The sequence below is a fragment of the Corvus moneduloides genome, chromosome 2 (assembly GCF_009650955.1).
Source record: "Corvus moneduloides isolate bCorMon1 chromosome 2, bCorMon1.pri, whole genome shotgun sequence".
NCBI lineage: Eukaryota > Metazoa > Chordata > Aves > Passeriformes > Corvidae > Corvus > Corvus moneduloides.
In genome coordinates, this window is record NC_045477.1 from 103,634,705 (window position 1) to 103,658,316 (window position 23,612).

A 23,612-nucleotide genomic window follows, 5' to 3' on the forward strand; every position below is an offset into this window, starting at 1 on the left:
AGGGTAGAACCAAAAGGAAAAGATGATTAAACACTCTCACTTAATCTGCACTTACTTAAAATCAGATGTGGGGAAAAAGTGGGAGACTATTGTTTGTACCCACGACAGTAAATGCTTTAGGATGAAACATTACTGCTTTTACATCCTTCCTCCCTCCTTTTTTCGGTTACATTGTCTTGGATAATTAGTAGAATGGTTGGTGAAACTTACCTGTAAAACATTGATGGTTTTTAAGTTTTCTTGAATTATTGTAACTACCATATGAGCACTATTACATATAAATGTTTATAAATAACTAAAGCTGAAAAAAATCAGTTCCTTAAAACAAGATAGTTTGTGTGTTTTAAAAAATAAATTTCAAATGCAAAAGAGAAAAAAACCAAACCAAATTTCTTAATGAAGATGATCTTGCAAGCAGGCTTTATTTTCAATGTCTTTTCTACTCAGCTGTATCGCAGTGACAGTGACAGTTCAACCCTGCCAAGGAAGTCCCCTTTTGTCCGGAATACTTTGGAGAGACGGACTCTACGGTATAAGCAGGTACGCCTAGGAAAATGATCTTTAGATTTCATTAAGTTGCTAAAACACTGGTACTTTTATACATAAGAGCTTTAGATGTCTGCAGGTACATTCTGATCCTTTTAGGAAATGTACAAAACTTCTGCAATGTAATTGGGGAGGGAGGGGGTCCAAGTTCTGGGTTTGTTTTGGGTTTTTTAAGCTAAAAGGTAGACTTAAAGTAGTTAAATAAGGTTGTGAACAATTTTAAAGGAGGGAAAAAAGTGTGGCAGACAAAAATTACTTTAATGGGGACTGAGTTTATATTTAATTAGATGCAAAGTTTGATAAAGCTTTCAAATCTAGTATATGATGCAGGGTGCAGGTTCAGAGACGTGTGTGAATGTGACATTAAGACATTCATCTCCCCTCCCATGCAGCCTAACAAATAATAGTATTTGAGACTCAAGTATTCAGGAAAGAATAGGTTAAGCTCTCCTTTTGCCCCTATGCCATTCCTCAGGCTGTCAAACAAGTTGGCAGAGAAGGGCAGATGAGGCATTAATGTTGTGTATATAAATTACATAAAATGTAGTCTGGTCAGCAGAAGTTAATGCCTTGCTGGTATAGGCAGGCAGACAGCCATGCCTCCCATTTTGATTCAGAATGTATCTTAAAACCAATATTGAATGAAGCCCTTTAAGAGGTGTCTTGCTCAGTACAGTATTTTTCCGATGTCATGATGTCATTGAGTTTTTCTTATTGCATCCCTTTTATTATCATCATAGCATGGAATTTTAGTCCATAAACTTCATTAGGTAAATATTTGTAAATGGAAAGGAAACTGTAAAAGGAAGTAGTAGAAAGTATTAATTGAAAAACATAATGTATAGTACAGAAAACCCCTACAGCTATCTAGACTTTTCTGGGGGATGTAAATAATCTCTAAAACTTCATGTGGAAAAGATTTTGTGTGTGAAGTAAGTACAGAAAATGTATGGTCTATAGAGCTAAAGACAGACCAGTAAACTATGTTGAGAGTAATATATTGTGCATTTTGTTTGAATCCTAATAACTCAACAGTCCTGCAGATCATCTTTGGCTGAACTTATGGCAAGGACATCCTTAGACCTGGAGCTGGATCTCCAGGCATCCAGAACTCGACAGAGACAGCTGAATGAGGAGATATGTGTTTTAAGAGAGTTGAGACAGCGTCTGGAAGATGCCCAGCACAGAGGGCAGACAGATTTACCCCACTGGGTCCTTCGGGATGAGAGATTCCGGAACTTGTTGAAGGAAGCAGAAAGGCAGGTATGGTAATATGACATAAGCACTCCTCAGAAACTTCTGGTTTCAAAATGTCTTCATTTTGATAAGATGTCTAAAGAGCTGTTTGTACAGAATCTCAAACAGTGAATGTTTTTTCTTTATTCTTGAAGTTAGCACAATAAAAATTATTACATTGAGTATTACCAAACTGTGTACTTATTTGAGGACAATTTTTGGAGAATGGCACTATTTGCCAGTGGCACTTTTTGTTTTGGATTTTTGTTTATTTGTTGTTCATTTGTTTTTGTTTAGGTATTTGTTATTGGAACTTTAATAATTTTCTTTCTTCTGGTATTTGAAAGAAACTTTGCTGATTTGATATTTATTCTTTTACAAGTATTTGGAATATTCCCTAAGTATGTGATTTTTTTTTTTTCCCCTGTTCTTGGAGAAAGAAGTTATGGACAAAGGTGGCAAAATTGCACAACAGACAAAACTGTCATTGGGTTATCAGAGACAAACACTGAGCCTAAATTTATAGTAAGATCTTGTTTCATGGATCTTTGTGCAGTAGATTTTGTTAATTTATAATGTGTCTTTCTGAAGAGCATTAATAAGTGAAACAACTCAGTCGTCTGCATTTATAGTTCTTAGATGATTTCAGACAATGTACTTATGTGGTTTTGCTGTGGTGAGTGGGGTAAAAAAATCCATTGTTTTAGTGTGAATATTCTTGTGTTTTATTTATTCACATGCCCATTTTAAGCATTATAATCTTGTTTTCAGACCAGACAGACCAAATTTGAACATCACCAAGAGCAAGCAGCTGAAAAGATGCTAAAGAAAGCATCAAAAGAAATATACCAGTTGCGTGGGCAAAATCAGAAAGAACCTATTCAGGTGCAGACTTTTAGGTAAGTGGTAATGCGTACTGAAATAGCATAGCAACAATTCATTAGACAGGTTAAAGCTTTCTGAAACATTTAGCTTAAATTTTTTGTGTCTTTTGATTTTAATCAGAAGTAATTAACCAGTAATTTAACCAGTAATTTTAAACTGTATCTGGATTTGGACATGAGTTTCCTTTGAATGCTTTGTTCTGCAAAGAGCCAAAGCTAAGGTAAAATTGCAGGGTTACAATTCTAGTACACGTGAAATTAAAAAAAAAAAAAAAAAAGGCTTCAAATGCAAACATAGCTTAGGTGATTCTTCCAACTTAGCCTAGTTGCTATGAAGTCCAAATGATGTGTCAGTTCTTCAGTACAAGCCTGTGGGCATAAATAGTCTGTTTTATGTAATACATATAAATTACGAGTAACACTCTCCCTAAAAATTACTCAGTAATATTGGAACTTTCTTTCAAGAAGCCTTTTCTTTGGACTCTGTTTCCAGAGTTGCCATCTTTTTTTGCCATCTTTTTTCCCCCTTCTTTTTTGTAGATGTTATTTGCAAAATGTACAAGGGTGAACTTTGCATTGCAGAACTTGTCCTGTGAAGCCTTTTTATGATTAACTATGGCTGAAGTTCAGTGAGTTGTATAAAGCTTCCACCTAGGTTTTCAAAAATAGTAATTGTGTTCAATGGAAAGTTGCCAGAAGTATATAGTGAGGTTTAGTAGTTTTTGGAACTTTGTTGTACTCAAATAAAAGACCAGTTCAGTACATAAGTAACAAATACTAACCATTAACCTGAGTAAAGAAACCATGTTCTTGTGGGGAGGAGGGGGAACATAGGCATAATTTTATTTACTTCCTTTTTCTCTTGTTTTGATCACAGAGAGAAGATAGCTTTTTTTACAAGACCAAGGATTAACATACCTCCTCTGCCAGCTGATGATGTATGACATGTTGCATTGTAAACATGAAGTATTTATCGCTTTTATTTTAATGAAGTTCTTAGATTAGACAAGTTTCTTTAAAAAAATTGTGCAAAAGCTAATATACACGTTTTGTAAAAAATAAAAAAAAGTAAAAAAAAAGTAAACATAAACAAAAACATATATATAAATATATATACATATATATTTTATAATAGCGACTGCAACAAGGCTTGGTTTTTCCTTGTTGTGAAACTGACATCTCTGAAGACAACTTATTTTATAAAAGATCGACTATCCTGTTAAGAGCGTGTACAGTTTTTATGCTGTTTTATTTGACTTAAAGGCTGGAAGACAGAAACAAAGTGAGTTCAGGCAAATTCACTGTAGTGTAATTTATTTATAGTGCCTTTTTTCCTTGAAGGAAAATACCTACTTTAAGATGTATTTTAAGACTGAAATTTTGTTCCTCAGTATTTGTCATACAGTAGAATGGAACCATTGAGCTGGTTTTGTTTCTGATACCTGAAATGAAAATACTATGTTCTAAAATTGTCACTTTTTCAGCTTTATTATCTGTAGCTTATTATGTACATTGTATTCTTTAGCACTGTCTGTGTTATAGCAAAATATTATCACCTGCAATGTGTTTAACACTAATTAGAAGTGAAGTTAAACATTGCAGAATTCATTTGCATGTTCTTACTGTGCACTAATAGATTGTTTTCATTTCCGTTGTGTCTAAAGTATCTTTATATTCTTAACTAGATCCTCAGTTTAAACGGGGGAAGGAAAAGGGTGACAGGTCTTTGTTTTTCTGTTTAATGAAAAGGGAATTAAAGTAGCAGTGTGAGCTAGCTGTGTGGAAAGCCTGCTAATGGACTATTACAGTGATTTCTACAGTTCTACAGATTCTCATCTGATTCAGGAAAGCCACACGTGTTCTGATTTCAGAAAGCAGCTGCTTTAATAAGGGTGCTTAAACACATGTTCATCCTAAAGGATGTGCTTTGCGATTACTGTAAGCAAGTTCTGTTGAACAGTGACACTTTCCAGGGGAAGGTGTATAATTCTGGAAGGTACAGCTCACTTGATTGCTAGCTGGACCAGCTAAAATCTGGTAAGAATTAATTTTATTTGTAACCATCCGTTTTAATGAAAGACTGTCACCCTAAATTCCCGAGAATGCCAGTTTTGTATCCTTGCATCCTGCAAGTATGTAAAAATACTTCTTTACTAAACTACTATAATAGAGTTTCTCATATTTTTCTAATTATACATTACCTACAAAGAGAGGTGCCCAACACAAGATTGACTTTGCAAATTACTGGAATCTCCCCGAAGGAACATGATGTTGTCTTTTAATTAAAGATCAAATTGGTTCCAGATTTTTATATATCAGGAAATCAAAACAACAAAGGCCACAAACTAAACAGACCTATCAGAATATTTTCAAATATTTTGTAAGTAAGTTTCCTTTGTGAGTTTCAACAACTTAGACTCTGTTACCTTGTCAAAGGTCAGGAAAACATGGAAGAAAAATTGAATTACTTTTACTTATCCATGCTGAGGCAAAAATTAATGGGGAAAAAAAGATTGTAAGCATAAATATTAATTAACACAGACATTTAAGGTAGTATTTGCTGTTTCCTAATATGGCCTATAGTCACTACAGGCATCAAGTGTTGCAATCATATAGCAATTTATGTGAAATTGAAGTATATTTAGCATTTATCATGCTATTCATCCTGAAGCCTGTTTTGCCAGTAAGTTTTAGGGGTGTATATTGGGTTCCTTGGGCACGACTAGATGAATTCAGAAACTATGCAGATAAAAACCAAATCATGTGAGAAATTTTTAGTGTTTGGGTAAAAGTCTAGGGCCAGCAAGCTTTTCAGTGCTCGTTACTTTAAAAGACCAGTTAGTCAGAATTTCGCTTCTCATTTCCAGGGGAGGCTGTCACACAGCAGTGTTTATGCAGAGTTACCATGCAGTGACACCAGAAGTGCTTGCTGTGTATTAAGAACAGACAACACCATGTGAGTCTGGTCAGGTACTGGAAGGGGTTACCCAGAGAGGTGGAGCACTCTGTCCATACAGTGGATGAGGACTTAACTGGATGTAGCCCAGAGCATCCCAGTCACATTAGGCCTGCTTTGAGCAGGGGTTGGGGTAGGGACCTTTTTTCCACCCTACATTGTTCTGTGACTATAACCAAGGAGCAATGTCCGGTGGTCTCTCTGTCCGGGGGTTTTTAAATTGTGACTGCTGTGAGATGTTGTCGGTGTATCTTGTGGGTCTGTGATTCTGACTGCTGTAATGAGTTCTGTCTTGATGTGGTAATGAGTTATCATATTCAATATTCATCTCTCTTGTTTTTGTCACAGTTCTGTATGATTGTGTCATTTTTGTATTATTTGAAAGTATTTCTTCTATAAAATAAAATAATTTGCCATAAACAGAAAAAGGGTTTTCTTGTATGTCAAAGACATTTTTGAGTCTTTTATATTTGCTGCATTCCTGATGCTTTCATGACAAAGATCATATTTTGAGTAACACTATCATTTAGGTTAATGTAATGAATTTTCAAATAAAGGTAAGAGAGGAAATCTGGGAAACTGAAGACTTAGAGGCGTTATACTAAAGAGCTGAAAGAGATGCAGAGTAAGGAATGGCAGGTATGTTCTTCTGAGTGCTTATTACTCATGAGAAGTTGACAGCTGTATCAGAAGCTTGTAGCTGAATATTCCCAGAATTCTTGGGTAGCTCCACTTACAACATGTTGAACTGCCTTTTTTTCATAACAAACATTTGCACTTTCTAAATTTGTATTGAAAGCAAGCTGACATTATTAGTTCTGTAATATCTTACTTATGATTAATTCCAAGGTGGAAACCACTCAGGAGAATACTGGTTGATGTTTTTTGGCTGGAGTTTACTGCTGCTTTCACAAAGGAAACATTAAATCTGCATAGTTACAGAAAGACCATTTCTCAGTTTCCCTCTGCAACCCTAAGCTGCAGGAGCACAGGCAAAATCATAGCAAGGACATGTGACTCCTGTCTCTCCAGTATTTGCAAGGCATCAAGGGTATGACAGAGTTTAGGTTATTTTTAAACTGTCTTCTAGAAATAGGCATTTGGAACAGCAACCGTGCCTATCTTGCGGCCGTCAGGAGCAACAGCAGAAGCTGTAATGGGTACGTCGGGTTGGGTTTTCTCTTGTAAGAACAAAGTCTTATTTGTATTTCTTCCTGCAGTCCTTTTAAGCACTTTGCAGGACTTAAAGATAAGTGCAGTATAAGAAGAAATTTTTTAAAATGAGTTAGATGAATGTTTTCAGTGGATATAAAACTGAAGTTTGAATTTCTAGGGAAGAGGGCCCATCACAGCTTGTTTTGACCCCAACCTCCTTTATAACGATAGTGGTGTACATCTTTGAGAGGAAGAAGCATTTACAGAGGGACTTGAGAAACTGCAAGCTAACAAAAGCCAGAGCAGCCTTTTCTAAAACATTGTGTGAAGAATATATTTTTTTCCTGAGATCACACAATTGACTGGGTATCATTGAAAGAAAATACCAAGGAGTAAAGTTGATTTGATTTTGGAATCTGTAAATGCCAGTTAAATAATTTTCTTGCACTTGGAAAATCTCCGTATTCTTGGATTTAAAAGCTTTTTAGGAGCTGGTTCTGGTTCCTTACGATTTTTGAAAATCTCTTACATTTGAGCATACATATTTATTGTATTTTCAATAGAGAATCAGGTATTCTGTCCCTTTAGTTTGTCTGCAGTTTGACCATCCAACTACAAATGTACTTCCAGTAGGAGATTTAATGAGATCATTTGGTAATCACAGAATCACAGAATAATAGACAAGATAAAAAGAGGAAATTAATTTAGGAAAGTCTGTCCAGGAAAAAAAATGTAGGATTGAGACCCTTACACTAATTTGTTAAGTGTCTAGGGCACAGTGTTTGTGTTCAAGTGTGTGTCTGGCATAGAAGTTCCCAGGTGCAGATGTTTCACCAAGTAAATGCTACTTCCTGTTTTCCGTATTTTCCTCTCATAAACTGATTGAAGGAAATTGCAGTTGTATTATCAAGAAAATAAATCAAGTGCTCAGTGTTTAGCTTCCTTCACAAATTCAATTGGCCTATTAATACTGATTTTAAGGGGCACAAAGAACAGACGCTGGCAGGAAGCTGGGACTTGTATCACTTTTCCACATTTCACTGACATGGTTATAAAGGCCTGGGGCTGTTACTGATCTATGAATGGTAGAGGATTATGATCTGCTGTGCTGTGTGTGAAGGGCATAATCAAACCTTTTCTCTAAAGCCTTGCTTCTTGCTCCAGAAGAAGGGTGTGGGAACTACAGATGAAGCAAGCTAAGTGTTCAGATTTCACAATAAAATCCCACGTGTGTGGGTTTTGCATGGCGAGTCCATGTCAGAAATACATGGCACATCCATAAATTACTGCTCAAACACACTGGGACAAAAAGGTCTTCCAGAACTGTGTTCCTTCGACTTTGAACTGAGTGGGAGTCACTTATGTGCCTTCAGTTACCCGTGAGTATTTTCATGGGTGCTTGTGCAAGACCTCCCTCTACCCAGCTGTTGCATCTGCTTGGAAAGCCCCTGCCTGGTTACCTGTAGGGGTAAAACCAGTCTGCACAATACTCAAATGCAGGAAGGTGAGCAGTAAGGTGAATGTCCTGAAGTACAACACACTGCACATATACAAACATGCATAGGGTCTTCAGAAAGAACAGTTACAGCCTCTGCCTTGCAGAATAAAGCCCTAGTGGCTTGTACAAAATCTGTGCAAATCAGAACTTTGGAAATTTTTATCTCGTAGAAATCAAATACATTGCTGAGTATGATAAAATTCTTGAACACTCCCCTTGCCCCTCAAAAAAAGAAAAAAAAAATTACAATTGAGATGCTATATGCAATTAACCAAAATGTGAAAGTCAGGCTAATTGCCTTTTCAAAAAAATATTTTAGGAAGTTCTAGCTTTTCAATACTTGGGAAAGCTTAAGCAGATGTTTTGAAAAGGAAAAGTAGACTGGCATGTAGGAGAGGGTCTTTCAAGAAGTGACAGCTGCATTGAAGAAAAGGCAGAAGGGCTGCAAGTGGATGGATGGATGGATGGATGGATGGATGGATGGAGAGAATTAAGAAGCGAAGGTAACAAGGATGAAACAAACATTTGAGGGAGGCTTGCAGAGCATGAGTATGACACACAAGACGGAGGGAAGTCAGTCTGGGTAAGCTTGAAATGCAGTGCCAGGAAAGGAAAAATGCAAGGAATGGTGAAATTGCAGTTTGTCTCATTTCCAAGGTGCTGTGACTACATATTTCACAGAGCAGCAACCTGGGCTGCAGAGTCTCCAGGAGTGCTTGCTGGCTTGCACACATCATACTCCCTACGCTTTTACCTCGTGAAAAATGTGAATGTTGTTGCTGTTGCAAAAACTGCACAGAACGATTAGCTTAGGTTAGGGAGGGAGAAAAGCAGCATGTGTTCCAATGGTGACGGAATCGGCAGGGCAGGGTAAAGAGGCTTGCAGTTTAATCCCGCAGGATTGCAGGCTGGTGCGGCTCCCCCGATCAGATATCCTATAGACGGAGGATGCAGTCACATGATTGTTACTGCTTCCTCCCCATGACATCGCTGCTGGTGCAGCCATACCACCCAAGGAAGGATGCTATTAAAATCATTGGGATTGGGCTAAATGATGTTGCATTGCAGGTAAGCAACATAATTCTTCGAAAAATCATTTGCCGTTTGCTCTTGTGCTGCAGTCCTAGAGCTCCAGTTCCGTCGGGCAGGATTTCTGCTGGCAAATAAAGCGGCACGTTTTCTGTGCAAGCAGAGGGTTTGCAGGTGCAGAGGCTGCCTGCTGGCTCTGTGCTGATCTGCCGGCTGACATCTCCAGTAGAAATGCTGCCAGATGGAGCTTTATAGCTAAAGAAGGCCCTTTGTTCCCTGTATTTTCCAATGGCTCCTTCGGGTGTCTGCGGAATTCTGTATTTACGTGAGCAGCCATCATCATTCAGTCGTGCAAAGAGAGCAGCAATAGTGTTTTGCTTGCATCCCCTGCCTTTTTTTCCTGGGTGCTTAAAGGAAGTTGCTGTTGTGTCTAAGCTTATAAAGGAATGAGGATTAACTTGCTCGAGGGGTTACGATGTGTATTTGAGGAAAGAGGCTTTTCCTTTATTGTTAATTTTTGCTGATGTGGTTTCAAAGCACCTAGTCTGACAGGTTTCCTGCATAATTTGCTGTAGTAAAAGGTCGGTTTTTCCTTGTCCTATATAAACGTGAAAAATCCTTTTCCAGAAGGAGCATAGGAGATGACAAGCGTATTTTTGCTTTCTTGTAAAATGCTGATCACCAGAAGGCTGAAAAATCCGCAGTAAATTGTGCTTTTTGACTTGATATTTATGGAAGCAAAGTCCAGAGTCTGTGTTCCTGGTGTGGGTGTTTAATTAGGTGCTCTGTACAAATACATGAGCATAGATCTGTAAAGGGAAAAAATGGTGACTCTCCTGTGGGGCTTTTTTTCTGTATAGCTTTTCAAATATATTTTAGGGTTTTAAAATTTTAAATTTTTTTTACTTTATTGTAATGCAAATGTTACAATGTGAAAAACAATTTTTGAGCTGATACTAGTCAGAAAAGAAAATTATATATCTATATTTTTAACAATTGTGATAAATAATTCTATGCCTTTGCCAGAGAACAGAGGATGACTCAGCTGCAGCTTCATCAGGCAGAGTCAGGTGACTTTTTACTTCTGGTCTACAGGAAGAATTTTTTTATTCTTCCAAATCCTGTTCTTTGTTCAAATAATTTTTTTCCCACTGTTGGAAAAATCTGAAAATTTGGCAGGCCTAGAATCTGTGTGCTCACCCATACCTTAAGGGGGAATGTTTTGGATCTCCTGTGCTGCAGTAGATTGTACATCCTAGTGAGGAGTAAATTCTGGTTTCCAGTGATCAGGTCTGCAGTTGTGTCAGGATCAGAAAATAAGGTGTGTGGGAGGGGAAAGTAGATAATGAATTACTGAAGTACAAAAAGACGGTGGTTGTTCCAAACTGAAAGAAAAATAAATTTCAATTTTATTTTTCTCCAGCAGAACTGCTCCTGTTTTTTCAAGACTGAGCCTCTGAAGTGATAGAAATACAAACCTGTTGCTGCATGAGGTGATGGGGGCGGGGGGGGAGATTGCATCCTGTTGGTGCCAATGCTGGATTTCTTCTCCTTGATTTCCCCTGGAGTCAAGGCTGGCTTGGTTCTCTCCAGCACTGGCTGTGAGCCAAGCTGTGCCCTTGCTCACCAGGCACTCTGAGACTTGGCTCTTTGCTGATGCAAGGAGCACAGCAGGGCTGCCACGCTTGGGTTCTACAAGGGTGATGGGTTCCCCCCCTACTCCGGAGCATATGGAAGTGCCCTGTGGAAAAATGTGCCGGGCAGTGGTTCTCCTGCTCTCTCAGTTTGAGTCAGACATCTTCTGTGCAAGAAGACAAGGCACCAGCCTGATGTGTGTGCTGGGAGCCCTTGGAAATTAAGGACTTGAGTGCTCTAAGAATTACTTAGTATAAAAGGGGGACCCTGGGGACATCCCCAGCTGGAAGGTGCTCTCCCTGGCAGCATCCCTGGGATGCCGTGCAATGGTTCCAACACGTGGCTGCAGGGGTGCTCAGCCCCTGTGCACATCGGGGCCTCTCTTACGAAGGTTGTACCTTTTCAAAGAGTGGCTGGTTGCTTTTCAGCAGGGACCAGAGGAGAAGGAGATGGGGAGCATTGACCCTGGGTTAGAGAAATTCCTCTTTGCCTGAACCGAACAGGCTCCTCGGGAGTTCTGTAACCTCCCAGGGCTGGGAACTGCTTCTTTGTGAAGTTGTTTGCTGCCCTGAAGGGGAAAGTGAGCTGGATCGTGACTGTGGCCAGGTGCTATAGCAGGGGGAAAGGGGATGCTCCCAGCACCCAGTCTCCTCCACAGTGCAGAGCCATCTTGCTTGTGTTGGAGGCTGGTGGTGTGTGGCAGGAGCCTCTCCGGGCCTGAACAGCTCCTGTTCATCCTGGCTCAGCATCGTGCTCAACCCTCAAAAGTGGTGTGATGCCCGGAGGTACCAGTCCTTTTCCTGATTGCTTTTGCCATCACTCTGCAGCTTGCAGGGTGCCCAACAAGGGTGTGTGTGTGTTAATTTTTCCTCTTAGTGAAATGGGATCAGGTTGTAGAGAAGGAGTCTTAATTCACTTCTTGTGTGTGTGTGTACATACACACCAGGTGTTGGGTTTTTTCAGCTTTCTTCATCTCTAGCCCAGCAGAACCAAAAAATCTCACATGATTATTAATGTCAAAAGAGAGACTCTGGCAGGGTTACACTAGGCTGCTACTCCTAAAGCACTTTTAACATTTTGCTCTTAAGCATCACCCCAAGGGAGGGGTTTCCCCATGTTGCAGAAGCAGGAGCTTCCTCTCAGCGGGATGAAGTAACTTCTCTATAGCTGTGCAGCCCATTGGCATCAAACACAGCAGTGCAAACCAGTGCCCTGGGAACCAAAACACATTGCCCTCCTTTGTGAAAATGACTCACAACCTCTGCTCAGATCACGAGAAGTGACATGGTAGAACCAGATTAATGGCTTTTCCAGTGTGGGTTTATCAGCTTTATTTCAAGCTGAAGGCTTAAAAGGGTTTTCAGCAAGAGGTACATTGAGTGCCATTGAACATCCCATTTCAGGAGAGAGCTGTTTAGGAGTAACTGTATACCAAGCCACTTCCCTTCTGACAGTGCAACTCTGCTCTCTCTGAATTAACTTGCTTTTTTTTTTTCCCCAGTTCCAAACCTGTTTTTCCCCCTTAATCTTAAAATTTTCTGAATGAAGAGGAAAAGAGGAGCACTGGAACCCCAAATCTGCTCAGCTGTATGTGGCATGAGGAGGAAAACTCTGTAGCACCCCTGACTCTTCAGATGTGACTTAAAGCTCTGTGGCAGTAAAAGCCATGGGTTCAGAAGGGAAATTTACCCTCTTTTCTTGTGAGGAAGAGGACTTGAGGGAAACCAAGAATAGAAACCATACATGCCCCTACACTGTTAGGACTGGTTTCCAGGATGTCCTGTCTCCTGAAATGTAGTTTCTTACTCAGAGGTTGAAGGCTTTCAGAGTTTTACCTAATCAAATCTTGTTTCCTTGAAGAAATAATGGGGTGTGGGGTTGATACAGTTCATGGGGCTCATCTGCCCAAACTTCTGGCCTGTTAGCAGAGGAGCATCCTTTAACAGAGACGTTTCAGCTCAGTTTCAAAAGTGCAGATGGATGTTCCAGAGGCAGTGACGCTTCCCTCCTGCTTTTTTCACAGCCTCAACATTTGCACTTAACAAGTAAATTTATTGGAGGGACCTTTAAGACTCACTGGAAACAGAGATGTAAGTTTAACATTTTTTTATACAGAGCCAATTTTGGCAAAAATTCCATTTGGAGCTTGCAGGAACAGAGCTGGGATTTTTATTTCCCCTTGCCTTCCTGACATAACTCAGCAGCTGAACTAATTTGGCTCAGACTTTCGAAGCAAACTTGAAGGGGGAGCAGGCACATGATATTTCATACCAAAAGAAGTTCGTTTCTAAAGGGAGAGTCATCATGGGAGGGAGCAGGGAGCAGAATGCTTACCCCTCAGAGGAAGAGAATGCCTCCCAGGAGGAGAAAAGGAGAAGAGGGAGTCTGGCTGTGATGGGAGGGTGGGAAGCCCTGTTGGTTGGGTATCAGCTCCCGGCGTGCCCTGTGTGCCCTGTGTCACCCCGTGCCTCCCTCCGCCTGTGCTCCTGGCCAGCGCTGCTCTCACCCCGTGAGCATGTGTGCTGGCTGAGGAGGGGCAGCTGAAGGCCCCCGGAGTTTGGTCAGAGCAGTGCCTCAGTTTTCTGCCATTTATCCCAAATGTTCCCTCCTGCCTTTCCCTTCTCTCCCAGGTCCTCTCCACTGTGATCTGGTGCCCTGCGTTTTTTGAGCTCTGCTGTGGCTTCGTAATGTTTTCCATAGAGGTTATTCAGGGTAAAGCTGCACATCAAAGATGTGACTGTATTTAACTTGACCACATTATCATAGCTGGAAACTCCATAATATGTGGTGGTGGGGCCACACAATAAAAGGCTGCAATATTTTACTGTACTGTTTCTGATACTGCAGCCTGCCCGTGCTAGCGTGCTGAGAGACTGAGGGTTTGGAGGGCTATTTGCTTGTATCTGGAGGCTATGCAATTAGTCCTTGAATTGTAGGAAAGGCATTTGCCAATTTTAATATCTTGTCTTTCCTCTGTATTTTCTCAATTTACAGGGAAAATTTTTTCCCGTATTGTTTCCAAAAAAGGTCTGTAAGTGGGTCCAGCATTTCCAACTTTTTCCACGAGTCTGAACTTGATTACTCTGATTCAAGGCCATTCTAACACCTTTTTATAAACTTCATCATTAAGACAGAAGGTCAATAACTTGTTTGGCTTGTTCAATCTGAAGCTTCTAAGTTGAATAATCTTAAATTGCATGTGGATATTTTTCAACCTATAGAAAATCACCCATTTAACTTGCTGGGGATTCAGTCTACTTGCTTTTGCTGAGGACTTCTTCCTTGCAAAATCACCAAACAGCATCTTACTTCTTGTTGAGAAGAATGTTTGATAACTGTTTACCTGTCTCCTATATCCTGTGTGATATCATGTTGCCATTTCTAAATCATCTTCTGCATGGCAGGTGGTGGAAGGGGAATTCCATCCACACCACCTTGGCCTTCCTGGCTCTAGGCTAAGCAGACCTCAGTCTCTGACCCCTCCCCAAAAGACACACACCCCTAATCATCTCCCTGTACTTTTCATTCATGTCTTTCATGGTGACCCTGTTAAATAATCTTGCTTGCTGCCTCCTCAGCTGTCAGGCCCATTTTCTCTGGCCAGGTGGTGCTGAAGACCTGTGGTGTAACCGTGCTCGGCTCTAGGAACTTTCTGCCTCAGCCTTACCCTCTTAGGCCTCTTTCTGCACACTGACTCTTCCAACCCGAACCATTCCATGATTCTGTGATTCAGCTCACTCTGCTGGCAGCACTGACCTGTTTGCCTGGATTCAGGCCCTGTGAGGAGAGTGCTCTGGGTCCATCTCTGTGACTGGGTCTAAATTCCTTGGGAGTGGGGACAGATGGATGCTGGGAGAGCACCCAGCTCTCGGGAGGAGGTGCCTTTGCTTGACAGATCACCTTGATCAGGTAATGGCCTGAGGCTGGGGCACCATGCTTGGTCCTTGGAACAGCCAATGCAAGTATTTGGGGCACAGAGTGGCAAACCATCTGTCAGTGCAAAGGGGTCTGGAGATGATGGCCATACTACTACTATAGAAAATAAATATGTGTTTAGTACTACTATACTGCTGTAGAAAATAAATCCCAGGGATTTTCACAGCCCCCATGCTCCTTCATTTTTGCAGTAACTGCTGTCATGTCACGCCACATGAGCACAGCTCATCTGACCAACCATTCAGGTCAGTGGTGGGCTCAACTATGATGGAGTCATGATTCAAAAACTTTGTGTCTGGAGTAGTATCTCCTCTGTTTTATCACTGTAAGTGTGTTGGTACTAGAGCATAGAAAAGCCCTGAGACACACCGTGTTCTCCTTTGGTGTGTTGGCTATTGCATGGCACATTTGTAAAACATGGAACAGGTGATGCTTTGGACACCCTGAAAAAGGTACTCCAAATGTGAATTGAGAAACTTGCAAACTAAACTGGCATTTAGGCTTCTGTTTTCTTCTCCTAGCCTCTTGCCAGGTTCACTTTATTCTTTATACCACAGGAGAGGCATTTGCTGCCTGCATCCTGTCGCGTTTCACGTAGCAACCCCCCACTTCAAGGAAAACAGCAAAGAGTGTAGGTGAACGTTTGTTTGTCTGCTAGAAACATTTGAAGTGTTGAAGTAATTCAGTAACTGTGATCTGTTGAAAGTAACTTGAAACTTGTTGGAATTGCATTAAAAATCATACTGCCTGCCTCAGTGCAATGTATCCAATTAAAACAGAAAACAGGATGAGGAGAACATAGCATGGAACTAGCATCTAGGAGCAATAGGCCAGGGCCAAGACTTTTCCTTTGATGACTGTTCAGCTAGTTGTGTTCCATCAGTATACTTTTCAGCCTCTTTGAACGATGGGATGTTTTGGTCTGTGCTTGCCATGTCAAATACATTTCATATCTGATCAGTCAGCATACTACCTAGAATGTCAGTTCACTGATAGAGCTCTTCTGTCTGTGGCTTTTACATTTGCACGTGCTGTAACAGTGCTCTAAAGCTGAGAGTTTGTCAGCATTTTCACTGTAAATATGATTTATCGCTCTTCTATAAAACTTAGCTCCAAGCTGATCAAAGTCACGTGATGAGTTTACTCACTGTGAGACTTGCAGAAAAAATGTGACCCTGAATACAATAATACTATTCTCTTTTGGTTCTTCAGAAAATAATAAAAAGTGAGTAAATATAATGAGATCTGGTGTCTGTGTAGTACTGGCTGAGCTTGTTGGTGTGTCCTGGTCCATCAGCAGCTCCCTGTGTTTGCACCCTGGCTTCTGTAGTTTGCTTGCATGAATCTCTTCTTTGCTTCCCTTACGTGCTTAAAAATTATCTGGTTTCCTGCAGCCATAAAGCTTCACAGGCTAATATTTGGACCTTGACTGCCAGCTTGCTCTCATGCAACTCCTCTGACATTTGTAGGGTAACTCTTTCTGGCTTCAAAATACTGTGCACCAAGCATGGCTTGGGAGATCAGGAACTGACCACCAGATTGATCTGGCCCAAGATTTCTGGAAGATGTCTAGGGTTATGTGGCAGCCAGGAGAGCCTCCATCAGGAGGCACAATTGTCAGTCTGGCATTGTGACCTCTCTTGATTTGTGACTCAGTCCCTGCCAGGACTTTGCTGTGTCTACAGGATCGCACTGGTCTGGTATGGCTCTAAATCCAGGGAAGTCTGCTAACCAGAACCCTGTGAGTTCCAGAGATAGGTGGTTCAGTCAGGTTTCTTTTTTTTCTAGTTCAGTTTCTAGAAAGAACCTGTTTGCAATTATTAAAGCAGCATATTGACACAAGCATTCAGTTGTAGGTAGTAAGCTAGTTAGTAAAAATGAGTGCTCGTTGTTAAGGCTCTCTGCTGTATTGTAGGGAATAAAATGGCTGATGGAATTCAAAGTGGAGAAAGGCAAATCAAAGGGGAAAATGACCCCAAGAGATTACAGAATGATGGGCTCCAGACTGGCCACTGTCTCTCAGGGAGTCACAGCAGACTGCTCAGTGTTGGATGTCTGCCCTAGGAAAAGCTGGTGGAGTGCCAGAAATTATTAGGAAGAGAATATGGGGACTAAGCAGGAAACAGCCCTTGCACAAATTACGTTGCATCAGCATCTGGAAAAGTAGTGGAAAGGACAGCAAGGAAGTCTAAGGCATGGAACAACAAAGGGACAAAATATGTATGTTAGACAATTCCTCAGCAAGACTCAACACCTTTCAGTGTGTACAATAAGCTCTGTCAGAGCATCCAAATCTCTTAGATGCTCAGGTGTGAGAAGCTGCATTTTGTAATTCTGCAACGTTTTCTTTTGAAGTGTTAGTGTTACACTCATTAGGTCAGGTGAAGATGTCTACCTCTGACAGCTCTTTGTGATCAATAAACAGAAATTATCACTTCTGGGAAGTAATCACTCTCATTCTGATGTAAATAGTTCATTTCCTGTCATCAGCTGTGAAAGGAGGCTAGGTTTTAGTGTCCAGAGTATAGTGCAGATTTCTCATGCTAGATGAGACAACCAGCACCATGGCTGTTCATGCTTTTGCCATCATTGGAGTGTATTGCTGCAGTACTCCTGGCTACAATTCATGTTTGGATGAAGTTAATTTGCCCTTAATTTATGTGTGTGAAAATATCTGTCACTGACTGATTGGTGTAAGGCTCCAGTTCTGCTGGCAGAACTGAAAGCATCTGCAAGCTTCACTAGGAGGGCAAATTAGCTCATCCTGACATAAACCTTGCAAATTATTACAGATGCCAAAGTAAGGTGAGAGAAATAAATGCAAAATAAAGAGAAAGAAAGGGATACTTATGGTGCTCAGTAATAAGATATAAGATGGAAACTCTGTAGTACTCAGTTCAAAGTGCTGTAGCTAGGTTTTTTGCATAATCTGATATCATGTCTCTGCTTTCAAAAGTGTAGTACCTGAAGTGAACTTTTAAGGCTGGCAGTCATCCAGTTCACTGCAATTTCCAGGTACTGGTATGCTACCTTGAGTTCAAAGTTTGTTTGTTTTCTTCATCTTCTGTGGCCCTGTGGTCTCTAGCACATTTTTTCTCTCCTTGGACATGTTGCGTAGCACGTATTTTTGGGGTAGATTCAGACTGAGATTGTAATTATCCTACATACTTGTGGTCTGGCCTGGTATTATCCGTCACAATACTGTCATGTGCTGGGCATCGACAACATACTTAAGCTATTTTTTACATGATATAACTAGCATGTTGGGTAATTTTCCTGTGATATGAAGGAAAACTTGGCAATGCTTTCAGTGCAAGAGTTTCCAGAAGTTTGTTTATTTAGCAGAGGATGCTGCCTTTTGCAGGCAGACAGTCTGAGCTGCATGTTTTTTACAGGTCCTTGTTTGCTGTATGGGAAGAATAGGGTGAAGTAAATGATCTGCAGAACATCACAATGTTATGAAGTAATAGCATTGTCTAATCCTTTCACCTCATTTCAGCTTCCCCTTCCAGTCCTCTTAAAAGACACTGAGCTCAAGGTCCCCTTGCAACTTCAGCTCCTGTTGTCAGCCTCGTCATCCCACCTTCAGATCTTCATTTCACTTAGCAAATGTGGGATCGTGCTCTCACCTGCATGGCGAAGTATCACTGTTCTCAATTGTCACTCCTCTTAACTTCTGCTTTTCAAATCATCCCCATCTTGTGGCAGCTTATTTGTGCTCTGCAGCGCTGCCTAGGACACCTGCTCTGCATTGAGTTTCCTTCCCCAGGCTGTGATTCACTTGCTTGGTTCTCTTTCAGACAAACATGCCATGGTTCTGGGAGATCACTTGATTTCCGTGTTTAAAAGGGTTTCTATTAATGGTGTAATGGTGATCTGCTGGTTGCCTGTAAGATAATGCTTTTCTCAGCTGCTTGTGCTCAGAACACTGTCTGTGTCATCCAAAATCCCTCTCATGGAGAGCAGAGACTGACAAAGCTGAGTGTTCATACTTATTACATTGCTAAAGACACCACTAAGGCAAAAAATTACATGGTGAGGTTTCAAATAAAACAGTTGAAAATGGGGAGGGGGGAAGAAAGAAGAAAGAGGGCTGAGCAGGGTATCAGGGTTTATGGACAGTCCACTAAAAGCTTATCTGCTACATTTTTGCCTGTTCCAATTACAGAGTTGGGAAATTTCCTCACAGTTTCAAAGATCTAAATTCTTGTGAAATTCCCATTTTTATACCTGGTGGAACAAAGTGGGTGGCAGTCGTTGGTGCCCTGCTGGCCTCATCAGTGACCAGCAAAAGTTACCTTGTGTCAGTCAAGGAGCTACAGGCTCTGCAGGATCTGTTCTATACAACCCTTAAGGTCTGTATATGTCCCCCTTCTTCTTGTATTTCATATATATTTCATTCTTCTTATATTCTCATACTCCTACATGCCTTCATCCAAATTCCCATCAAATGCCTCTGGTAACTGTTTGTTGTAGTCTGGGGACAGGTGTCTTTTATTTCCTCTCATGCTTTAGTAGGATATGTGGTGGATATTTCTCCCCCTGTTTTCTTAAAGCAAATATGAAGAGTTTGTGTGTGCCCCCCAGGACTACTGTTCATGCTGTCTTGACTTCCGGGCTCGTGGAGGTATTTCAGAAAACTTGGCTCTGAAATGCCTGACAAAGCTGCATGAATTCATTGACAAGTTTGCTTTTCTTCTGTGTACAGATCCTAATATGGTCAATGCAGGAGACATGAATGGTTCGGGCAACCTGATGGATTTTCTGGATGAGCCTTTCCCCGATGTTGGAACTTACGAAGATTTCCATACCATCGACTGGCTGCGGGAGAAATCGCGTGACACCGACCGCCATCGCAAGGTGACGGTGTCAGGCTTTGATGCATCACAGTCCCTGGCTTACAGCCATCCTGGTAGTGACAAAAATAAGTGTTTTTCCAAAGTTATTGCTTCCTACCTTGTTGCATGACTTGAGGAGAACTTTTAAATACATGGATGTGGGATGTCCTGAGTTTGTAAATATGAAAGGGCTGCTGCAACTTGATCAGATGAGCATCTCAGAATAAATTATTGGGACTGCAGGAAGTAGAGAGTAGAGAAATTGTATGCACCATCTAGGAGTTTAATTATTTTAAACATTGTACTCTAAAACTGTCAGCCTGAATCAGCAGCACATCTATATGTATGTTTAATTTCAGATTACAAGCAAAAGTAAAGAATCCATATGGGAGTTCATCAAGAGTTTGCTGGATGCCTGGTCAGGATGGGTTGTAATGCTTCTCATAGGACTACTGGCAGGTATGTATGTGTTAGTGCTACAGCTATGCCTGGAGCAGCTCACCCAAGCTGCTGCAGTACCATCTGCTTCTCTTTGTACTTCATTGTCTCTCCATTGATGTTTTTAGTTTTTAAGCTAAAAAAGACAACTTTGCATTCGTGGAGTTATGATCCGAAATAAAAATACCCACTTGCAAAGTCTCCTTTCAACTGCTGACCTAGAGAAAAATGTTTTCACCAGTAGAGGGATTTTTCTTTTGCTTTGGGAAATCTGCATTTTAGTGCTTCGTACTCGATGGACTACTTTGACTTTCTGAATCTTTGCTTTGCAGAAGTCAATTTTATTTATAGGATTTTGTTTCTTGTCATCACTTTAATTCTGCAAAGTAGAAAATATGATGTGGGGAAAACACTGGTCGTGGACACTCAAAGGGGAGCTTTATAAACTGCTATTTCCACTGGGTTATCTTCTTTATGTATGCCTGAAAGCAAAATAGTTTCATACTTGGTTTCAGGTCTGCTTCCAGGCCAGACAGACATTACATACTTAACAGTCTGCTCAAACTCACATGGCAAATTCATTAATTTCCTCAATTTCTCCTGTCTTCTCCTCAGTTTAGCACATCTTCCTGCTTGGAAAGCTGCACTTCTCTGACCCAGCTGAGACAGCTGCCATTTTTTATGCTTTTTCAGTGATGTCAGGGTGCTCTTGTGTTATGCTGCTTGGTAAAAGCACCATGTGAAGTTTCCCCGTTTCCAAGGGGTGATGGGAATTTCCTGCTCAGCATCTGTCAAATTAATATGTTTATTACAGTTGTTAGGAGCCTCAGAAGTACCGGTGAAGTTCTTGAGAAAACATTTCTGAAGTGGCATGTTTGGCAAATTATGTAATTTCATAGACATGTAATTGTTTCCACAAAAACTCTGTTGGGAGGGTGAGATGGGAAGAGAGTTTGATAGACTGATAGTGTACTACCAGGGCTGCTGAGTCCAGCCTGAAGGCCAGGGTTGGTCTCATCTGGGATGGAGAACTCTGCCTGCAAATAAAGTTAGAGCAAGCCCTTGAGGGCTCTAGTGACCTCAGTAATCCTCTCCTCATACAAAGAATGTGGTATACATGCACACACTCCCATTTTAGTAAAAACATCCCAGAAGGTTTAATTCAGTTCTAGTTTGCAATGAAACCTCAGGCTGAAATCCTCAAGGCTGTCAAAAGCCAGAGTCACTGTCCTCTGATAAACCCTAACATTGATATGTCCAGCTTGGGAATGGGGTTTGAGGGTAAACTAAACTGAGATCACCCTTTTCAATGACAAGGGTGCAGAGCAACCATTTTACCTCAAAGAATGAAACCAAATTAGTCAGGAATCTTAGCCAGGTTTGAGGAGGGAGGAGGTGGTGGTGCAGTCACGAGGCACTTCATGTTGTTGTCCTCTCTTCTTAAAATATTGTCTGCTGAGAGAAGTGAGCCTGCCACAAGGGCATCTGCATGATCAGATGGGATTGCATGGACCAGCTGGGCTCCTCCATGGTCCCTCCTCTGCTGAACAGGCAGAAGCTGCTGCTGCTCCAAGGGGAGTAGCCTGGTCAGTGGATGGACACTGGGTGAACCCTTGAGCAGCTGGGTCCAGGCATTACCAGAGGCAAGCAGAAAGTATGGGAAGGCATGGGAGAGAAAGGGGAAAGGGGCAGCAGCAGTACCCAGGACATAAGGGTCCCGTGCTCTTCCTGTGCTGGGCACAGAAAACAGCAAGATGGGACTCTTGGAAGAGGCTGGCAGGGGCTTCCCCAAGCTTCCAAAAGCACTTGGGTCTTTTACCCAGGCCCAGGAGTCTAAAGTGAGCTTAACTGATCTAGAAGCCTAAATCCCATCAATTTGGTAAGCTTCATCTTTCAGGTTTTGCAATACCTCAAAGGTTGCACCTCCACTGCCAAGACGAGCAGATGAGGCCAAAAGATGCAATCCTTGTTCTCCAGTGCTTCTGCCACTGGGCCCTGTTGCTCTGTGCATGTGTAGCTACAATTTTTTCCTAGAAAAAATTGATTTTAGCCAGATTAGTTTTCAGTTGATTTGTGGTCTCAGCAGCATTGGTCACCACAGAGCCGCAAGCAAACAAAAAATAGCTGATGGGAAGGAGCTGATGGAAGGAGGAAGGAGAGGACCATTCCACTTGGCAGTATGATACATATATATATATATATATATATATACACACACACACATATATATATATGTATCATGTCATACATATACATATATCTTGTCATCTTTGGAATGTCATCAAGCCTGCATCCTTTGTTAGTCCCAGAAGAGTGTAGGTGGGAAAGGGATGACTGGAGGGGGTTCTGCTCTGGCTTCCTGCTCACAGCAGAGCCAGCCTCAGGGTTACAGGCAACACCAATGTATATTGAGAATGTAACAGCAGCCACTGGGATCAGATCATAATTTCCTTTGTGAGGGTGCACACACAAATTAGCCTGAGCAGAGCCTCTCACTGCCTCCAGTCTGTGGCAAGTACCCACAGGACCCTGAACATCCTGCTGGAGGGAGATGATGGTGTATGACACTGTCAAATGGCTGGAAGGGCACTGAGGAGCTCCTGGAAGTGAGGCTTTGGGATCCAAAGCCTGCTAATTGCAGAGAAGAGGGAAGGAACAGTAAAACCCAAAAATGTTGTTTCGTGTGGAGATCAGATAAGACTGTTCACACAATGGTCTAGAAAAAGATACTGAGCACTACATGGGCCTGTCTCAGTCAGAGTTTCCATGCTTTCCTCATATAAAGCAATGTATGGGGAGCGAGCCTAAACATTTATGTATGGATACCAAATTTTTTAAACATTTGTTTTTAAGGAAATCTGAATTTTTGGTGGGCCCATTCTGCCTGCAGACCAGTGGATGTTCCTCAGCCTAACCATTACTACTGCCCAACTGAAAGCATATGCTCTTTATAGATCAGCAAGTGTGTGTGTGTTTTAAAGCTATGTAACAAAAAGTGCCATCATAGTAATGCTGAAATGCTCTGATGCTGAGGCTGGATGTGCAGGAATTCCCTCTAATTCATCACTTGGGTGATGCTGTTTTCTGGCACAGGTGCATGAAGAAAACTCTCTTTTCAAAGCAAATTTTTAGCATTCTCATTACGGCACTGTAAAGGAAGAAATTGGCCATCATCAACAAACGGAAAAGGAGAGAGGTAAAAGGCTAATATCTAAAATAAAGTTCAGCACTGTCTGGCTTAGGAGTACTTCATTATTTTTCCTTCCAGGCAGGAGGTTACATAGAAGGGGGAACAAACTCAGCTCCTTTGATGGGAGAAGCAGGGAGATAAACCTATACTCTATTACAGTCTTGACAGCCAAAATAAGCACAAGAAATTAAAAGCTTGACTTTGAGATGCTGAGCTGTCTAGCACTTGCATTAATTTCACTTAAAGCTGCAAAAATTCAGAACTTGGAAAA

General features: G+C 41.3%; 2 protein-coding genes across 6 annotated transcripts in view; both read left to right on the top strand.

The window, feature by feature from the left end:
• The window catches only part of WWC3 (WWC family member 3), a 100,498-nt gene extending 94,445 nt beyond the window's left edge, over positions 1–6,053 (top strand). For all 3 annotated transcript variants that reach the window (XM_032100619.1, XM_032100620.1, XM_032100621.1), the window contains exons 20-23: positions 448–540; positions 1,582–1,809; positions 2,554–2,681; positions 3,544–6,053. In XM_032100619.1, the coding sequence (XP_031956510.1) occupies positions 448–540; positions 1,582–1,809; positions 2,554–2,681; positions 3,544–3,610 (516 nt within the window). In that variant the 3' untranslated portion in view covers positions 3,611–6,053. The remainder of the gene's footprint in view (positions 1–447; positions 541–1,581; positions 1,810–2,553; positions 2,682–3,543) is intronic.
• Positions 6,054–9,235: 3,182 nt separating this feature from the next.
• The window catches only part of CLCN4 (chloride voltage-gated channel 4), a 41,589-nt gene continuing 27,212 nt past the window's right edge, over positions 9,236–23,612 (top strand). Inside the window, exons 1-4 of one of the 3 annotated variants that reach the window (XM_032100624.1) lie at positions 9,239–9,343; positions 10,728–10,797; positions 19,584–19,735; positions 20,073–20,172. In XM_032100624.1, the coding sequence (XP_031956515.1) occupies positions 19,592–19,735; positions 20,073–20,172 (244 nt within the window). In that variant the 5' untranslated portion in view covers positions 9,239–9,343; positions 10,728–10,797; positions 19,584–19,591. Of the gene's footprint in view, positions 9,344–10,727; positions 10,798–19,583; positions 19,736–20,072; positions 20,173–23,612 lie in introns of all 3 variants that reach the window. The other 2 variants (XM_032100625.1, XM_032100623.1) reach the window with 2 other exon arrangements.